This window comes from Uloborus diversus, chromosome 6 (genome assembly GCF_026930045.1).
Source record: "Uloborus diversus isolate 005 chromosome 6, Udiv.v.3.1, whole genome shotgun sequence".
Taxonomy (NCBI): Eukaryota; Metazoa; Arthropoda; class Arachnida; order Araneae; family Uloboridae; genus Uloborus; species Uloborus diversus.
This window is the reverse complement of record NC_072736.1, coordinates 54,815,830-54,835,566: the sequence shown is the minus strand read 5'-3', so window position 1 is coordinate 54,835,566 and position 19,737 is coordinate 54,815,830. Positions and strand designations below refer to the sequence as shown.

The following is a 19,737-nucleotide window of genomic DNA, read 5'->3' as shown; positions in this document are numbered from 1 at the left end:
TAGTAGCTGATAATTACACAAGACTAAGATAAATCCAATTAAAACTGATCATTAAAATATGATAATTAATTAAAATTAATTAAATAATTGAAATTAATAGAGTCATTAGTTAAAATTAGTTAACAAAAAGTTTATGTTAAGTGGTAAATTAATTATTGTCAGTTTGTAAATTAACATTAAACTGAAGGTTATCACATACAAAGTTTCCAAATATGGGTGAACCTTTGTCCTCCTGAAAATAAGTGATATATTTTCTATTAATAAAAAGGGCACAATAAAAGAAAAACGGAAAACGAAAACTGTTCTAGAAATTACTTGTGGAGGCAAGGCACTTAGTATGCAGCCCTCGACACAAATACAGTTGAAGTCAGTTGTGACTCTTGAATAGAATAGAATAGAAATTACTTGGAAAATGCATGCGATAATTTAATAAAATATTAAAGCTTTGTAATATATTTCAACAAAATATGTACATTTGTACTTATGCCATTTTATTTGAAAACTAGAAAGTCACCCGTCAAGGCATGACGGGTGAAGCTGATATTTTGATAGTTGAAATTTTAACTCTAACACCAGTGCATTAACCCTAAACTCCAGTAGATAGCTTTCATTGTTTTCGTTTCTTCATTCCTCTGATATGACACAGTCTTACCAGTAAAACTGTTCAAGTTACCGGATCGAGTTCAGCCTTGTCACAATAAAGCCTTTCCTTGCATGTTAAACATTACCAAAACATATTATCGAATTACATATCATGCCGTGGTGCGAATTCATTGTTGAAACACGCGGGTTACTCAATCATCGGCATTATTTGTATGAGGATAAATAAATCTATATCTATGGAGTCGAATGTATAACTATATGAATGTTACATAACGTAACCCTGTCCGATTTGAACAACATTTCAGGCAAAATCCCACAACTCTCTCAACGAAAATATTAACAAGGTTTCATTTAAAAAGCTTGAATTGTTTTTTATTTATTTACATTTATAATATTCTTTTGATAACACGAAATAGAATGCTATTTCCAATCTTATCCGTTTTCTAATGATCATTCCTAATCATCAATTAAAAGCTTGAACAAACTATTAACTCTTTGAGGGACGGAGGCTTCCTTTGTTGCAACCATTTTATATATATATATATATATATATATATATATATATATATATATATTTTCTTTCTTCAGCCATCTGACACAGTGATTTCAGTTAGCTGGAAAAAAAAAAGAGAAGCAAGAAATAAATGGTGTTCTCAAGTGAAGTCGCTATTCCTAAAAAGGGTGAAAGCTGTTCGAAAAAAATTTAAATATCGGAAAAGGCGTATTTTATCATTATTTTTTTTCTTTCTAACGGGGCTGTGTTAGAGGCTTTAGCCTTTTGCGGAACAAGTGCGAACCAACGATATGGCATCCAGTCATTCATATGCCACCCTTAAGGCGCGGATGTGAATGTCACAGGAAAATTTGATGCCCAGTTTCCACCAGATGGAAACACCTGAGCTCTCTTCGATGCGAAACTGCAAAAGGAATTTAATTTTGTCAAGAGTATTCACAGTCAAACGACCTAAGGGATCTTTTACATGACGATTAATGGAATGTATACCTAATGAATTAAATTAAGCATCTGTGTAATTTTATTTTAACAACATGTTGTTAATTTTAACAACAGTACATATCATATTTTACGACGCAGGTAATGATTTTTTTTCTTCAATACGATGTTAGCAAAACACTCTATTGCAAGAAATAGTAAATATCTTTAGCTTGAAGAAAATAAGTGTTTAAAAAAAAGGCAATATATAAAAGAAAAGCTCAAAAACATTTACCTCGTATTCACCTTTTTTGTTTCTTTGCTTGTAACGCAGTAAATAGCGGTAATTTTCACCTAGTAATTTATAGTTAAATGCACATGCCTGTTTTTTGTTACGTTTAATGCTACCTTCGCAATTTACTAAAGATGGATGCATAGATGCTAATAATTAAATAACTCCTTAGTACAAAGCCAGTGAATAACAATCAGAAAATGTGTTCCAATGATGCAAATACAAATATGTTTTATGGAACAACATCGAATAAGATTTTTTTTCGTCAATTAAAAACTAACTTTTTCTTTTGGGATCATAGAATCACAATTCAGTAAGATTTAAAAGTAATAATTTCTAATAAATTACTTATTACATGCCTTAATATGGCCGAACTTGTAATTTCATAAACTAATCACAGTAAAATATTCAAGTAATTTTCAATTTAATTTTTCTATACAATTTTTATACCGTAAAAAGTTTGCTACATCAACTTCAAGTTTTATTTATTCATTTATTTTACCTTCAAACACGATTTTTTTTTTTGGGGGGGGGGCATTTAATATGTTCCATGATCATGCTTAAATATTGGGGGGAAAACATCAGTAAAAAATCTACGTAATTTGTTACTCAGAAAGGAGAGAGATGTTAAAAGTAATCTAAAAGTTCAAATAGAATTTTTATCAAAAAATAAAATGAATCTGAAATGAACCTTGCCAAAAATATAAGAGTTAAAATGAAAAAAAAAAAAAAAAAAACTCAATAATTATTTTTCTCATCCTCAAACACACGAAATGTGTAGAATTTCTTTTTTCGCTGCTGGCTTAGAATCTAAAATTAGTTTTTAAATGGAAAAACACATTAACACGTAAAATTGCTCGTATTATCAAGAAAACTTTAAAAGGGAGCACTACGACTTGCCTAGTTTGGGTAAACTTAATTTTCTTTTGCATACAATTTTTTGTTCAAGATATGTTTCCTATAAGTATGACGTAGATAAAAACTGCGTATTAAAACAGAAAAGAATCGGAATTCAATTACTTATTCACCAGGAACGCACCTCACTCTGGCTGTCTTTCGTACAACATGCGTCTACGAAATCCACGAAAATCCAAAAAGAAAAGAGAAAGAAATAAAAAAAACCACGCCAATGAGCCTGTGGGATACAGCGGAAGTGGCAATAAATGCTTGTTTTTACTTTGCCAATGGCAATTTGATGGACCAAGGAGAGGGACTGAATTTCAAGGTCACAGGACCCAGCTGGTTTGAAAGTCGAAAGGGACATTTCCCCGTTTCGGACGGAGTAGGTGACACAGCAAAAAAACGGACGAAAATTGGGAACCTGCAGTTGTTGCACGAGGTTCTCGTGTTCTGAATTGACTCAAGCGCTGAGAAAATTGCCGATTACTGGGAATATTTAAGGGGAGAATGCTGCCTTTTATAAAATTATTGTTTTTCGGAAAATTTTTGTTGATGCGAGATGCAACAACTGAGAAAAAAGGAGAGGAGTCTTTCGGGAAGGGGGGGGGGTCCGGACCCCATGGACCCACCCCTTGGCTACGTCCTTGTCTGGCCAGACATTTTCTGTCCAATTACTGACATAAGAAGAACTCACACTTGTTGCTTCACCCTAGTGATGTGGATCGGGTAAATACCCAGTGGGTAGGTAAATATTTTTTGGGTATTTACCCGGGTATTTACCCAAGGCCTGGGTAAATACCCAAAAACTGGGTATTTTACAAAAAAATGCAAAAAGTGAGTCGGAATTTTTAAAAAAATCTAAATATGAAATAATTGGTAAAACTGATACATACATATGTATTATACAGCTTATAATATTTTTTATTGGAAGTCTTGATGAAATTTTGAAAGAAACATATCGTGAATCAAAGAATCTTTCTTTTCAATGTCATAATTGGACAAGTATAAGCAATTCAATGATGAACTTCAGGATTTCAAAATCACAATCTAGGTTAGTCACATCCAAAATGAAAAAAAAAAAAGGAAGCATGAGGGATGCTTGGAAGAATTTACTGAGAAGTTATTAAGACTATGATGTTAATTATTTATTTATTTTATTGCTGTTTAAGTGATAACGTGGCAAATATAGAAAACAGTTTTCACATTAATAAGCAAAAAAAAAAAAATCAAAATATTGTGTTCTGTTGCCTTGCTTATTTGCATTTGCTCTCCGGTACTTCATGATGAAAATGTATTTGAACTATTTTTGATACACGCAATTAGTGATGTAGGGTGGGAAGTTAAATATTTTTTGGGTACTTCCCCTCAGGGTTAATCTCCTAGTAATTGCGCATTTTGCCAAAAAAAAAATTAGGTGGTATCAAAAGGGATGATTTTCTTTTTGAAACATAAACTGTAAAATGAAAGATTAAAAATATAAAAATTTATGTATTATAATTTTTTTAATTAAAGGCGTAATGAAATCTTATCAAAAAATCTGTCAGAATTTAGAATGAACTATTCTAAAAACTTAAATAGGATGGCAGGATAATTTAATTTTTTTATGGGGTAAAGCAAAGGACATAGATGGCATTAGCACATTTTATCATCTTTGATTTTTCATAATATCATGCTACTAGTTAGTTTTGGCTTTGATTTGTGATCAGTTTGTCCAAAGCCTCCTAAATACTAAATGCCAATCACATTTGCTTTAAAAGTGATCCTCCGCCGGTACGCAAACAACGCTACCTGATGGCAATACATGGATGGTGCTCATATGATGACAGATCCAAACAATTCAACTTGTTAATTGGTTAATTTTAAAATATAAATTTAGAAGTTAAGCAATTGTTTTTCTCCGCTTTTAATTCTAATGCTTTCGACCTTCGTTAGTTGGCAGTAGCCATAAGACCGAAATTATACTTACTGGGATCATTTTGCTCTGTGTTAAGAGGGAAAAGGCGATAGACATTTAGTATTTAGGAGGCATTAGTTTGTCACTCTTTTTGTATTTATACTGGTAAAACTTTAAATTTTGCTTTGAAAAGTGAAAAAAAAAAAAAAGAAAGATGGAGACACATTGATTAGGCATATCCAACACATTTAATGTGAATATCATATTAGATTACCTAGTTGTTTCACACAATAATTCTTTAAATATGTAATCAAAATACAATTTTTGGACAAAAATTTATTGTTTTGTGTATGGTTGGTTATATATATACATAGTGGAATACAGACAGAAAAGTATTTTAGTTGAATATAAATTTTTGAAATAAATACCCGGGTATATACCCTGGGTATTTACCCCTAAAAATAAATACCCAGGTATTTTACATCACTACTTCACCCACAACTTAACCACCCCTTATATTGTACCGCTTCCTAAAGCAGTCCAGCCATCCATTGCAACAAAGCCTTTTCCTTCTAAGAGTGCGGCAAATTCATTAGCCTTGGCTTGCTGAATGGCTTCTGTTATAGGAAGATTTCTACTCTTCTGCAGAGTGAACCACTTGAATAACGTTTTGTTCACATTTTCCCCCCTGCTTTTAGCAACTTCTTGCATTTGCTTATGTTCTTTTCATATGCAGCAACAATAGAATCACGATTTTTTCCAAATTGTAACAACTGTAAACTTAAAAAAGGCAAATTCCTTCCAAAGTGAGGATTGACTTTTGCCACTTTCTAATTTTTGAATCAAGTGAACTTTTTCCTCTACAGAGAACACTTTTCGTTTACTTATGCTAGCCATTGTTACTGTGAAGTCCACAGGATTATCAGCAATGGAAAAGGAGAAAACACTTGAATGACCAATGATCTCGTTATTCGACCAAAACCAGTTGAAAATAGAGGGAACTTGAAAATTAATTAATTCTCTCCCCCCCCCCCCTCCCCTTGGTGAGAAAATCTCTACTTTATCAAAGAACAATAAGGGAGGGGTGTGGTTTGGACTGTGGTATTTCCACGAAAAAGGGGTGAACATTGTAGAAGATGGTGTTTGCTGAGAGAATAACTGCTAATGAATGTCCCTTGGACAGGGCTGGCAAGTTTCTGCCGGAGCGGTTAAAACCACTGGTAGAAACCGGTTAAAACCGGAATGGCAAAAACCACTTTCTGCCACATTTTCGGCAGAAACTGGCAAAAACTCTCAAAATGACAAAAAAAAAAAAAAAAACTATTGATAGACAGTAGAAAACGCATGGAAAAAATAATTAATTGTTAACCAAAGCACAGTTTAATTTACAATATTATTCCAATTCAGAATCAAATGTTACATTGTTTGATCCTGCAGTTGCTTCTTGGAAAAGGTGGTTCCAAAAATCTAAATAGTTTCTCAATTTAATATACAAGAATGAGAAACTTTAGAATATTCTTGCAACAGAAGAGCTAGCAGGCAATGCATCAAAGAACAAGTAATATTCATAAAACTTTCAAATTGTATATTTTTTTAAACATGTCCATCGTGTAGTAACTAGGGTAGTGGTAAAAATTCGACAGGAAAAATGAGTTTCGAGAAGTTCCAATTTGATTTGCAAAGCTGTGATAGTAAGTACAAAATCTAGATTAATATTGGGAAGTAAAATTTGACACTTTCTTCTTGAAGCACATAATTTCAATCACAAGCAACTTAGATGAAGCTTATTTGCGAGCAAAATTACAAACAGTAATGCCAGTTTAATTCTGTAAGTCATTCATCTATCCTAAGAACCCATATGAGTTTCGTCCTTTGTTAGATTAAAATCCAAATATTACGAGCATCAGTAATTGAAAAGTTCCCTTTCTGAACTAAATCAAGGGCAGTAGCAAAACATTTTATTTTTTACAATGATGAAATGAAGTTTAATTTTTTAGTTTAAACAAATATCATTCAGTAATTACTTTAGTTTTTTTAAACGACTTTAAGTTTTTGCCAGTTTCTGCCGGTTTTAACCCGTTATAACCAGTTTCTGCCACTGGCACGGCAAAAAACTAGTTTCTGCCGGCAGAAAGCCAACCCTGCCCTTGGACCAGTGATATGAAGAGATTAAAATTGTTGTCATTTTTGGATCATTATATCCAGTTTTCTTCTGCTTGTGGATAGTTACAAACATTTTTAATTGCATTAACGACATAGAGTTTCAATTCGAACCAGTTAAAAGGTTTGTTACAACCAGGTGATTGCTATATCCCGTGTTCACTATAGAGGGGTTTGACTGTATTGTTATTTAATTTGTTTACTTATTTTTGATTTTTTTTTTTGAGTTGAATTTGGTATGATTCCTTGGCTAGAAATGCTAACTTGGCTTTAGTTCTTTTTTTTGTGTGTGTGTTTGCTAAAAAAAAGCTTTTTTTTTAGTTAAATGGACCAGATTTGTCGTTGCCAAATGGATTAGACAGAGATGTTTGCTCAACAACTCAAAGCTTAGGAGAACTAACATTTCAGGAAGAGGAAGAAGATCAGTATTATACTAAAGATTTGCCTGAACATGCGTGCAAGTAAGTTTATTCTTGTAAATGCTTTCAACTTTTGAAAAAAAAATTTTCAATTTAAAGTCTTACTTTCTAAAAAGTTTCTTGGGTGGACAATTAGCCACTGGTAAAATTTTATTTACAAGTCCCCCAGGAGTTGAATTTTGCTAAAATTTCACTAAAACAAAACTTTACGTCCACTAGCACCCTTACATCTTTTTAAAATTTAATAATTTTCCATATGCAATTGCCTTAGTTGCAGTCAATTTAAAAGAAAAGAAAAAAAAACAATCAATTATTTTATTTTAGTGAACCAATGAAATCATTTTACCCCTATTGTAGTGTTCCCGCTAGGCCATTTTTGAAAGGCGCAGCGCCCTGCCCTTTTTCATATCGGCAGAATGCGCCCTGCCCTTCATTTAATGCGCAAAATGCGCCCTGCCTTTTTCAAAAATAAGGAATTGCTCCCTGTGTTTTTGAAAAGATATCACAAGCATCTTATCAGACCCCATCATATCCAGCAATTTCATTTGCCCAGCGATCGGTCTTAAAAACGTCCAAGTATTGTCATTGTCCCCAGAATTTCACCCTGAAAACGGCCCCATATTTCAAAGGAGAAGCAAACACCTAGGCAAAGAGAGTAAATGAGATTCTCCGAATTTATACAGGCTTATCAGTTGGGTACAAAAGCAAGTTCTTACTTCTTCCCAGGAAGGCTTAAAAGGGTGTGGGAAGGGATTCGGTCATCTGTGAAGGGGGGAAGAAGAGATTGTTTCATTCAAGTCCCATCTTTGATATTCCGAGAATCATCAATGGGTCATTCCATATCAGTTCAACCACACCCCAACACCCACCATCTCAGATTTCAATGAAACTTTGTATACTTCTTCTTTTCATAGTCTTAAGTAACCTCCTAAAGTATTTCTTCTATATTAAAAATAGTTTTTATTTTTTGACCCTTCAAAGTTTTGCGATTTTTCGTTAGTTGTCATTTACAGTTCTATGAGAATGAACAGCAGCTGTTTGCAAAAAAAATTATTTCTCAATAACTAAAGAAAAAAAAATTTTGAAATTTTTTTATTATATATTAAGATTTCAAGTATTTCAGAAAAAAATATGTCAAAATTCTAAATTTGTATTCAGCAATTTAAAAAAATTAATAAACTGAAAAATTTAAAAAATTTTCAACAAAAAAATGATAGTCAAAATTTTTAAATTTTGGCATGAGGGTCTAAATTAAAATAATTTATATATATTTTTTAATGATCATTAACATGTGTGCTAACATATAAAATGAAAATCTTTATGGGACTTTGAGGGATTCTGCCCCCCTGCCCCCTATTTTGATAAATGAAAAAAAGTTGATCGCAATATTACAAACTAAGTTAATAATTGCATCAAAGAAAATTTAAACATTGAAATACATCGGTGTTTGAACTTAAATGTAAACATTTAAATACTCAAGGTTTTTTGAATAGAAAATAATTAATTAAATTAATTAATAATAAGCAATAGAAATAAGATATCGCGAAATTCGAAATTTTCCTACAACAGTTTATGCATACTAAAAATTATTGTTAAACTTAGGGCAACATAGAAATTAAAACTTTTCATCTAATTCTGATTTATAATTAGGCAATTTATCCAAAGTATTAAAAATCCTATAAATACCAGCTCAGAGCTTTTAACTTGTTTCATTAATCTAATGCAATATCGAACTCAAACTGATGTTTATCTCTGATTTGTTTATCTCTGATCCAATGGAATAACCCAGAAAAGTTTTGGTTTAACAGAGCAATTTATTGGGTATGAGTTTAAAATGGTTACCATTGGCCAAAATGTTTACAATTAAGGCTTTGCAACAATCTCATTTGACCCTAAAAGTGTGTTTTGTTATCTTGAGTGTTTCTATGATCATAAATGGATCCTAATAACCTGGCAATTGTACAAATGACAGGTATTTTTATTTTACACTTCACTAGTAATTTTTTTATATGTTTTGTTTTCTTTTTAATATATTTGCCTGTCACCTCCCTAACTTTATGGTTGCTTTACTAGCTCCCATAAAGGAACAGCTGGTATTAGATGACAGCTGATCAGCAAGCTATATGGTTTAAATTTATAGTTAGTTGCTTATATTATGACTGTGAGATTGTTAACTACTTTTTATTTAAAAGACCTTTTCCTTTTCTTGATGCCTCTTTCAACTGTTTCATTAGTTTTATCAAGGGCAGTATGTTCTTTTAGCCACTTTTTATTTTGTATAAATGATTATAAACCTTATATATATTCCAGTTTAAATACAGTGAAACTTCAGTAATTGGACACACTGATAATCCAGGTAACTCGACATTTATTTTTCTTAGGGTTGGCCTAATGCTAACTTTAATGGCCGAAAACCTTTCAATCATGACACACATTTTGCTGGAACCCCTATAGGTCAACATCCAATTGCTTTTCTAGTTCAATTCATTCTTTCATATTGACCTTTTCTCAAAATTTTAGAAAAGCTGTTTTAGAGAATTCTATCTTTTATCCAGGGGAGTCAGCAACCACTCTGTGCTGTTAGTGCAATTCTAATAGGGTAGGATAAAATGTATCCCATGGGAGGCATGTAGACAAAGAAGGCACCATTACTAGTTTTCTAAACAAGTGTGAGCAGGACTTGTTATCTTTAGCAGACCTGACTAACAAGAAGCTTTTATCTCTTTTCAACAATTATGTATTTATTCCTCACAAGATATTCAAATCTATTATTGATTTTATTATGTTTTTTTCAAAGAAAGAAAACAAAAAGAATAGAAAATTCATTTACTGGAATTTTCATAATGTGAATGTTTAAGTATAAGTGATACAGACAGAAAATTTTTAGGAATTAAAATTTTAGAACCCCAGTAAGTTGAGGAAAAATTGCGAGTTATGTCATCAAGCTGGGGGGGGGGGGGGATCTGGACAAAAAAAAAAAAATCCATGCAAATAATAATGTTTTCCAATTGTCATTAAAAAACATCAAAATCCATTGAATATGAGAGGTGCATAAATATAACTTTAACTTTATTTCTTCATTTGTTATGAGGGGAGGGGGAAAGGTAAATTACTTTATTTAGAACATATTAATACTAAACAATCAGGCCATTGATTTTTAAGGGGTGTTAAATGTAATTTCAAGAAGTTAAAAGGATGAATTTGTTGTTGTACAGCAGTAAAACTATAATGGAAAAACAGTTCCACGATAGCAATTTTTCTCAAGCGTAAGGGGGGGGGGCGGATCCTGAAAGTACTAGAAACTGCATGATTATGAATTGGTGTTAAGGAGTAGATCGTTCTGTTAGCACAAATGGGGAGGAGGGGAGCTTTTTCCCCTTTGCTTTAGGTTCTAATTTGTTAAAATAATCGTCAATTATTTTAAGTGTTGCAGCTTAATGTATAGCTCGTTTAGCCTGTATTTTCATTCATATACTTGCCCAAATGGTTTTCAGTCCAAAATAGTGAATTTAGACACATTTTCAGCACCTCAGTGACAGATGTACTATTTGTATTTAATGTTCGTTTTTTTCCTTTTCTTTTCTTCCATCAGAAAAGGACATTCGCTTTTCTTGTCATTTTCATTAAACTGTTCAAAAAAGAAAAAGTCATGATTTTTTTGTTTTAAAATTTTGGAAGATGTGTTGTTACTATATAAAGTCCTCCCAAAACTGGGGGAGGGGGCATTGCCCCATATGCCCTCCCTCCCCATAAATCTATCCATGCCCTTCTGAACTATTCAAAAAAGAAAAAGAAAAAAAAATTTTTTAAAACTTTTGGCAGATGTGTTGTTACTATATAAAGTCCTCCCAAAACTGGGGGGGGGACATTGCCCCCCTCCACCCTCCTATAAATCCGCCTATGAAAGACGGTATGTGTATTCTACTATATGGATCAAATGTTACCATTTTGAAAAAATCCGGACTGCCAATAAGGCAAAAACATCAAGGAGGGTCAAGGATTTAAACAAAAAGCCAGTAAACTTAATGGAGCATCGAAACAGTTTTCGGAAAAATTCGACATTCTTGGGGGACCTCTAAATATTTTAATACAAGTCATTCCATGTCAAATCAACCAAAAAAAAAAAAAAAAAATTATTTTCAACTTTACCATCTCAGATTTTCATGAAAATTTCAGGGATTATACTGTTTGACATTCTAAATTCAGATCTACTTTTAAAAAAAATCTATCTTTTTTGGTTAATGAGTTATTAATTTTTTAAATGTGTAAAAACTCAAGTTTGTTTACTCATCTGTTGTGCTTAAAAATGCTACAATTTTAGTTCTATGGGGACAATACAGTTGGTTAACAGCTCATTTTAAAGAGAATTGCATGAGCTATAATTTGACTTGCAACTTGCATATTTCTCTTGAATTTTTAATTTTTTTTAAAATTTAAAATTTAAATTTTTTTTAAAGTTAGTGATTTTTAAAAATTTTGAAAAAAAAATATATGTTTTTAAATATTTTTAATAAATACATCCTAAAAATTTCAGAGTGGGGGTATGATGGGATCAGCAGTTATAGCATTTGTGTTGTAGGGTCAACTTTGGTTAGTATTTCCGTTTTATTTACAACCAATACATCAGGAATATGAGGGTACTTAAAGGATGGAGAAGGTACATGAGGTTGTAAAAAAACTTACTTTAAACTCCTCATTTTCAATTCCTAAAACACAACCTAGCCACCATTCATTATTATATACACATGCATAGCTGCCAAGTGCTCCGTTTTTCCCGGAGTTTCTCCGATTTTTATTGCGTACTCCAAAAATCCGATTTATTCCAAAAAACTCCGTTTTTTGACTTTGCTTGTACACTTTTCGATTTCTGAGGAAAAAGAAGAAATTTCCCAATCCTCGAAGGCAGGGATTGTGCACAAACTCAACAAAAGAGGAGGCAATTTTATGCCCTGGAAGCATTAGTGTTAAGATAAACACTGAGTGGGAGCGCTAATCGATCGGAGAACATCGTTTTTTCATTGAGCATTTCAGCTACGTGCAAAACGTAGCCGCCATCTTTGGTCATTCAGAAGATGGAAGTAGACGATGCTTAAGTGCTTTCGTTTTCAAAGACAAAGCAGAATTGGGGGTTTCTTTTAACTGCAAACTAATGAAAATCAGCAAAATGTGCTGCAAAATGTTTTTTTTTTTTGGTTATTATAAATAATTTTATTGAGAAATGAAAAGTATACTATTTAAAATTTCATCTTATCCCTATTGCTTTGGACATGAATGTGCTAAAGAATCTCAATTAAATTGTAGTTTCATGGGGATTTTTTATTTTCAAATTATTTTCATGCAACAAATTCAAAATTTTGTATCTGAATTTTTGACTTAGTCGCCATATTTGGTCATTTGCGAGATTTAAGTACACAAAACTCTTAAAGTATCCAAGTTTTCAAAATCGGAATTAGATGTTTATTGCAATGCAAACTATTGCAAATAATGCGAAATGGGCTTTCCCCCCCCCCCCCGGAAAATTCTTAATATTTTTCTTGAAAAATGAAAAAAAAATTTCTTCAGAATATTATGTTATCCTGATTGGTTTGGATGCTAATGTGCTAAAAACTCTATTTCATCTAAATTTTAGTTTTTTTAAGGATTATTAATTATTTATAATTACTTTTAATGCAACAAATTCAAAAATCTATCATCTTAAATTTTTTGCATTGTTGCCATGTTTGTTCATTTGCAACATGGAAGTAGACAAGACTATTAATAGCCTAAGTTTCCGAAAACAGAATTGGTTGTTTGTCTCAATGCAAACTATTAAAAATAACAAAAGGCAAAAAGTTATGGGTTTTTTTTTAATTATTTTTTTGAAAGAGAAATTTTATCTGTATTTGATCCTTATTGCCTCGGAGGCTTTGTTATATAACCTGAAACCATTTCATCTAAAATGAAGGTTCCTGCTGACTTCTCATTTATTTATTTATTTATTTTTTGATAAATCAGAAATCTATTTTAACTTGAATTTTCCATGCACAAAAAAAGTATTGAATGACTCTATTTTAAAATGTGTGAAGTCCTATTCATCTATTTTTTTTCATGAAAGTTGTAAAAACTGCCCCATCTCCCCTCCAGTTTGTGTTTCAAAACTTGGTGACAGTGGTGGCCACTAAGTTTTTGGAGTCTAGTGGCCACTGGCCACTTAGAAGATTTCCGAGTCTTGACCTTTACTATGAAGTTGCTTTACTTCCAAGTATGAGAAGTAATCGTGTTTTTTTTTTTTTAAATCTTCAATATGTTTTTATGCAATGCATTTTCAATACATGTAAGATATGTATAAAGGAATATTTTTAAAAAGGGTTGCAGTTTTATTAAATCAAACAGTAATCATGTTTTTTTTTTTTTAATTTTCAATATGTACGTACGTAATGATGCTTTTTTAATGTAAAATATTTTTATCTTATACTTGGTTGTAGTTTTGTTGAAAATCTAACACGAAAATTCAGAAATGCATTGTAAGGGTGCTTATAACTTATAGAAGCTTACGGTACAGAAGGAAGGTTTAGCACAGGTCACGATTTGGTGCTCCTATTTTAACCCTCATTGCTCCTATTTTTTCCCTTAAGTGCTCCTATTTTTTTTATCTTGAGGTTGGCAGCTATGCACATGTTACAAAACCAACTATATCATTTAAGTCCAAATCATCAGCATCATCATGTTTGCTTACTATCTCTTTTGTGTGGTGTGAAAAAGAGTAATATTCAATGAAAACTGTGCTTTTGTTTATTGGTCTGTAATTGTGGAACTGTTGAGTTCCTTTCACTGTTATGGCTTCTTTAAACCTTGTTTTCAGAAATGCTAATTCTTTTTCATGATCTTTTTCTGTTGAATATATGAAATCGATATTTTTAATATTGTCTTTAGACCATTCATACAGTTGAGGGGGGTCATAATCTGTTCATTATAGACCATACGAAGACCTGCTTGTGCAGATAATCGCTTATTTGTGCCGCCTATACCATCACAAGCATTTTTCCCATGGTATGATGCAAAAAAATTCCATTCTGCTTCAATAAAAAAATCTGCAGTATGGTGACAGAAGTTTACAAAATTAGGTTTCTTTTTGTACTGGGATGTAGCTCCATCTGAGAAATAATGAATTTTGTCTACTCTTTGCAGCAATTTTTGCTTTAAGTATGCTATCATAAGCCTCTGGAACAAATGCACAGCAACTATATCATGGGACATGCAATCAGAGATAATAGCTAAATTCAGGTGCTGTAACATGGCATTTTCCATGTAGTATACAACAAAAGGATGTATCGTTGCTTGTGCATTGTTCCAGTGGAATCCTTGTGCAGCATCTTGCAGAATGAAAGAGTAGTTCTCGGCAAAATCACATAATACAATACATTGATTTTCAACCAGATTTTTTTTCATATATCTAAGATAAGCAGATTGTTTGCTAGCAATAAAAGAATGTTTCAGCAGTTTGGGTAAGCTATCAAACAAACAATTTAAGAAATCATCAGTTTGTTTTGTTATTGCTTCAACCTGCAGTCCTATTATCAATTTGCATCCACTGCTTGTATGTTACAGTATCAATGCTGTTTTGCTCAAACGTATCTTCAAAAAGATATTTCAAATTATTAGTATCTGGACAGTTGTTACATTGATGGAAATAACACTTGTCTGTAGGAATTTTGCAAATCATTAAACTAAGTATAAGTTTTGATTGGTTTGTCCCTGTTAATCAATTCTGGTAACTTACACTGAGCCATCATCAATTTTGCATTCTGGTGAATAGCGTATACACAAACTGAATGTGTTCCAGCTGATCCAGCAAGAACAAAATTTTTTGGACGAAGTTCACGCAATTTGGAGAAGCATATTTTTTTATGAGGATAATGTTCTTTGAATGGCACATAAGATTCTCTTAAGGTATTTAAAATTAAAAACTTTTGGAGATGAATTGCTCTTTCATCCACTTTAATAGAAACAAAGTCTTTCTTACCAGGCATCTAACGACTGATTTCATCACACTCATAAAATTGTTTCACTAGATTCGCTGTCTCTGGGCTTAATGCCTTTCCGGGTTTTAGATCAGGAGCAGACATTATTCCTTTGTCCTTCATGAGTTTTTTAGCTTTTCTAGCAATGAAATTTGTCACTTTAAATTCGCTTTCTATCTGCTTAAAGGTTCAACTTTCTGGAAGTGTTGTTAAAATTTGCAGTTTTAAGCTTTTGTCAGTTGTACTGGAGAATTTCTCTTTAAGTCGGCTAATTATTTCACTATCATTAATCGAACTTTATGAGATCATCTGATTTTTTTGAGCTTAAACCAAGTAGTGGAGTTCCTAAAACTTCAGTGATCTTAGTTAATTTTGTCTGGGGGTACTTCTTTTCACTAAGACGAATTTTTTTATGGGAGTTTCATCAATTACTTCAAGACTTTCATTTAAATTTCAATAGCTTTAGACTTTTCTGGAGTTGAAATTTCAGTCTCATGATCTGTTTCACTCAGAGCTTCATCTGAACTTTCTGAGCGCTTTGAGTAAGCCCCGTGTTCCTTATAAAACTATCTTATGATCAAAAAATTGCTGTCATACTAGAGGTAGAAAAAGGAGTGAAAAAGAAATGCATTATCGCAAAAGAGGATGGAATAGCTCTGAACACTCTTTCCACCTTTTTAAAAAACAAGGAAAAAATTTTGAAATCCAAATCGTAAACGAGCTCGAGAACCAAATAACCCAGATGTGGACGAGCGTGTTTTGAGATGGTTCAAGCAAGGGCGGGACAAAAACATTCCCCTCAGTGGAACTCTTGTTTGAGAAAAAGCGGAAGAATTTGCTGTCAGCTTAGGAAACGACAGTTTCAAAACAAGTACCGGATGGTTGGACGAGTTCAAGGAAAGGAATGGCATTTCTTTCAAGTCCGTGTGTAGAGAAAGCGCAAATGTGGACCAAGATGCAGCAAATCTGGAAAGAAGAAGTTGTTGAAATCATTCAGCACACACAGGAAAGAGACATTTTCAATGTCGACGAGACCGGACTTTTTTATAAGTGTACCCCTGCAAAAACTTTCTTTTAAAGGTGATAAATGTAGTGGAGGAAAACATAGTAAGGACTGAATAACCCTACTTGTAGGAGCAAATATGGACGGCACTGAAAAATTACTATTACTAATGATTGGTAAATCAAAAAATCCAAGGTGCTTTAAAAACAAAAACAAAACCTGTAAAATACCGTTCTAACTTAAAAGCATGGATGACGAGAAATATTTTTGAAGAATGGCTGCTTGATCTAAATCAAACGTTTCAAAGAAAAAACAGAAAAATTATTCTATTTATTGATAACTGCCAGGCTCACAAATCGATACCATCCATGGAAAATGTCATAGTGAAGTTTTCTGCCAAACATGACTTCAGTGGTGCAACCAATGGATCAAGGCATCATTAAAAATTTGAAGCATTTTTATTGAAGTCTAGTCGTGCAACACCTCCTTACTCAGGGGTCGATCCAGCGCCAAATTGGGGCCGCTTTGCGGCCCCTTCACAAAATTCCGCATGGCAAAAGCGGCCCCATTCACAAAATTCCGCATCGCAAAAGCGGCCCCATTCACAAAATTCCGCATCGCAAAAGCGGCCCCATTCACAAAATTCCGCATCGCAAAAGCGGCCTCATTCACAAAAATTTGCAAAAAGCCAGCCTTTTCACAATATTTTTTAACCGCAAATGTGTACGCATCTACGCGGAAGCCTACCCCTCTTCCACCTTCCCCCATCTTATCTTTTTGCCTGCTGCGTGAGGTGTTTTTGCTTAGGAGAGTCAGATGGACGCTTGTGATTGGTGGCTAGGCAAAATCCAAGAAAAATAATGAGCACGTGATAAAGAATTGATTTGATGATTTTCTGCTGTTCCACGAGTGCGAAATCAAGACTGACTCATTTCACTCCACGGCAAATTTATCGCCTATATTCTGTTGGTTTGATTTGCTTCAATGACCAAATACTTCTGAATTAAATAATCCTTTGAATCATTGTAGCTTTCAATTATGTCTTAGTTGCACGCATCCTTCATTTATTCATATTATTTTGTCAAATTATGCATATTTAATTCTCAAAATTAGCTGCAAATTGAAACCTTGCCAGTTGCAGATCTTCTATTTTTTTTTCTTTCTTTCTTTTTTTTTTTTAAACTTTTTAAATGTTCTCCTATTTTTTTCAATTTGTTCCTATTTCCTTCCGTTTATTTTGAAAAAGTTTAAGGTTCATGTCGGGGGATTATCTTACGGAACGGACGAACAAAATTTCTGAAAATTATTCCCGGACGAAGGTTAAAAAGAACACTTGAAAATCTTATATTTTCCTTTTTTTTTAATGAATTGCACAGAAATTCGAATTGAATACTGGCGCATGCTGATGCAAATCGTATTGTATAGCAATTAATTAAATCCTGTCAGAGTATAAGTAACTACGCCGGAAACGCCGAACAACCGATTGGCGAAATTCCCTGTAGTCTAGTTGATACTGTCCGTTCTCGAAAGCTGACTTGACAGAATTGCATTTAAAAAAAAAGGTGTGATTAGGCCAGGGGTACCCCTTTTTCTCATATTCTTTAGTTTAAAGCAGCGTTTCTCGATTTTTTTTGACACTCGGACCGGTAAAACTTCGTCAAAAAATTTCACGGACCGGTAGAAATTTTTACTTTTTTTTTCACTAAAATAAACTAGTCTGTTTTGTACCTTTTTTTTTAACAAATGCTAGAAAGAAAAACCTTCTACTTAAAATAAACTTACAAAAGTTAATTGTAAGATAGTTTTTAATAACTTACACACTTTGAATGTGAAAATAAGCAGCTAATTTGTGTAAATTTTCATAAGCGAATAAATCTTGGAGAGAAACCACAAAACGTATGCAAAGTAGTGGATATATTAATGCATAAAAAATCGTATAAAATTAGGAATAAAAATAAAATAAGGAAATTTTATTTTACTGGAAACAGGTATAGTTCTTCGAGGACCGGTCAAATTTTCTCGCAGACCGGTGCCTACGGAGAATTGCTGGTTTAAAATGCATTACGTTCATTTTTTCTTTCCTGCTATTTTTCTTGTAGACTTTAGGTGTAGAAGCAAAAGATAACTTGAAAAGTCACGCTAGTTTGAGCGTACAGCATACAGTAAATCAAAAGAATAACGGTGTTATTATTTATTTATTTTATTTTTTATTATTTTGTAGTTTAATTCCTAGATTCCTTCTTTTATTGATATAATACAATGACAGCTAAAAAATATCGTCAGTCATTCTATTTATTCTTGCTGTCTTTTTAAAATAAATTTGAAACTTTGAGATGAGCAATTTCGCAGTTTTTTAATGTATGTCCGCTAATGGTGAGCAACGGGAACAGCGCGCAAAGGAAGTTTTATTGAGTGGGATTTTATAAAACGTTGCGGGAATCGCGTAATCTGCAGACGATAAATTAAAAAGAAACTGCAGACGATAAATTTAAAAAATGTGGCAATTGTATATTATTCCAGTTCGTTTTCTTTCTCGATATTAATTTTTCCTTTGTAACAGATCGTCTGCGATCCAGGAGCAGACGATATTTTTCGTAGTTAGCTTGTTCGCGCTTTCGCGTGTTTAAGAGGACATTTTTTAGGCGCATCAAAGAATAAATTGTTATTCTATTCGATTATAATTTGTGTTTTGCAAAATATTTCATTACGTTTTTAGCGGATAATGGAGCGCTGGAGGTAGCACCCGCAATAATCTCAGTTTGGAGAGATCGCTTGCTCGTTGAAAATTATTCTGCAAGAAATTAAAATATGAAACGAGGAGGTCCTGCAACGGGAGGTACCTCCCGAAATTCTGCGTATTATGTCAAAAAATTTCGCTCTTTGAACGTTAAGTCCCAAAATATTGGGAATTTCTTCAAGTCAGCAAGTAACAACCCCGATAAAATCGCTACCACCACTTCATCATGCAGTAACATTATCGCAAATGTTCCCGTTTCGGAGGAATCGGAAAATGCGGTAAAAGAAAGTAACGCAAATGTTCCCGTTTTGGAGGACTCTGGAAATGCGGTAAAAGATAGTACATCAAATGACAGTGAGGCAGTTCGCGAAAGTATAACGATTTTTGAGGCAGAAAATACTGGAAGTGAATCTGGAGCAACTTCAACTGATGATGATATTGAGATTGAGCCATCAAATAATGATTCAAGCATTGTATTTGAGAGTACAAATGGAAATAAGAAGCATGCAATAAATGAAAAGTACATTGCAAATTATGAAAAGGTGTATAGCTGGCTTTACTATAGTTATTCAGGTAAGGGTTTTTTGTGCAAAACATGTTCATCTTTCATGAATGTTAGTAACTCGAACAAACCTTGGGTAAATATTGGTGTTGATATCAAGAAAAGCCGTCACCCAACTAGAGTGTTAAAAAAACAAGAGTGCAGCAAAAATCACAGAGAGGCTGTCAATATACAAAAATCTAGTGCAAAAGAAAGAATTCTCAAAAAAATTTTTGAAAGTGTATAGATTGGAAATG

At 32.9% G+C, this 19,737-nt stretch overlaps 1 protein-coding gene across 1 annotated transcript in view; it reads left to right on the top strand.

Annotated features, from left to right (window-relative positions):
- LOC129224105 (regulator of nonsense transcripts 1-like) overlaps positions 1-19,737 on the top strand; it is a 368,488-nt gene that overhangs the window by 27,265 nt on the left and 321,486 nt on the right. The window contains exon 2 of the mRNA XM_054858511.1: positions 7,102-7,241. Within this exon, the coding sequence (XP_054714486.1) occupies positions 7,102-7,241 (140 nt within the window). The remainder of the gene's footprint in view (positions 1-7,101; positions 7,242-19,737) is intronic.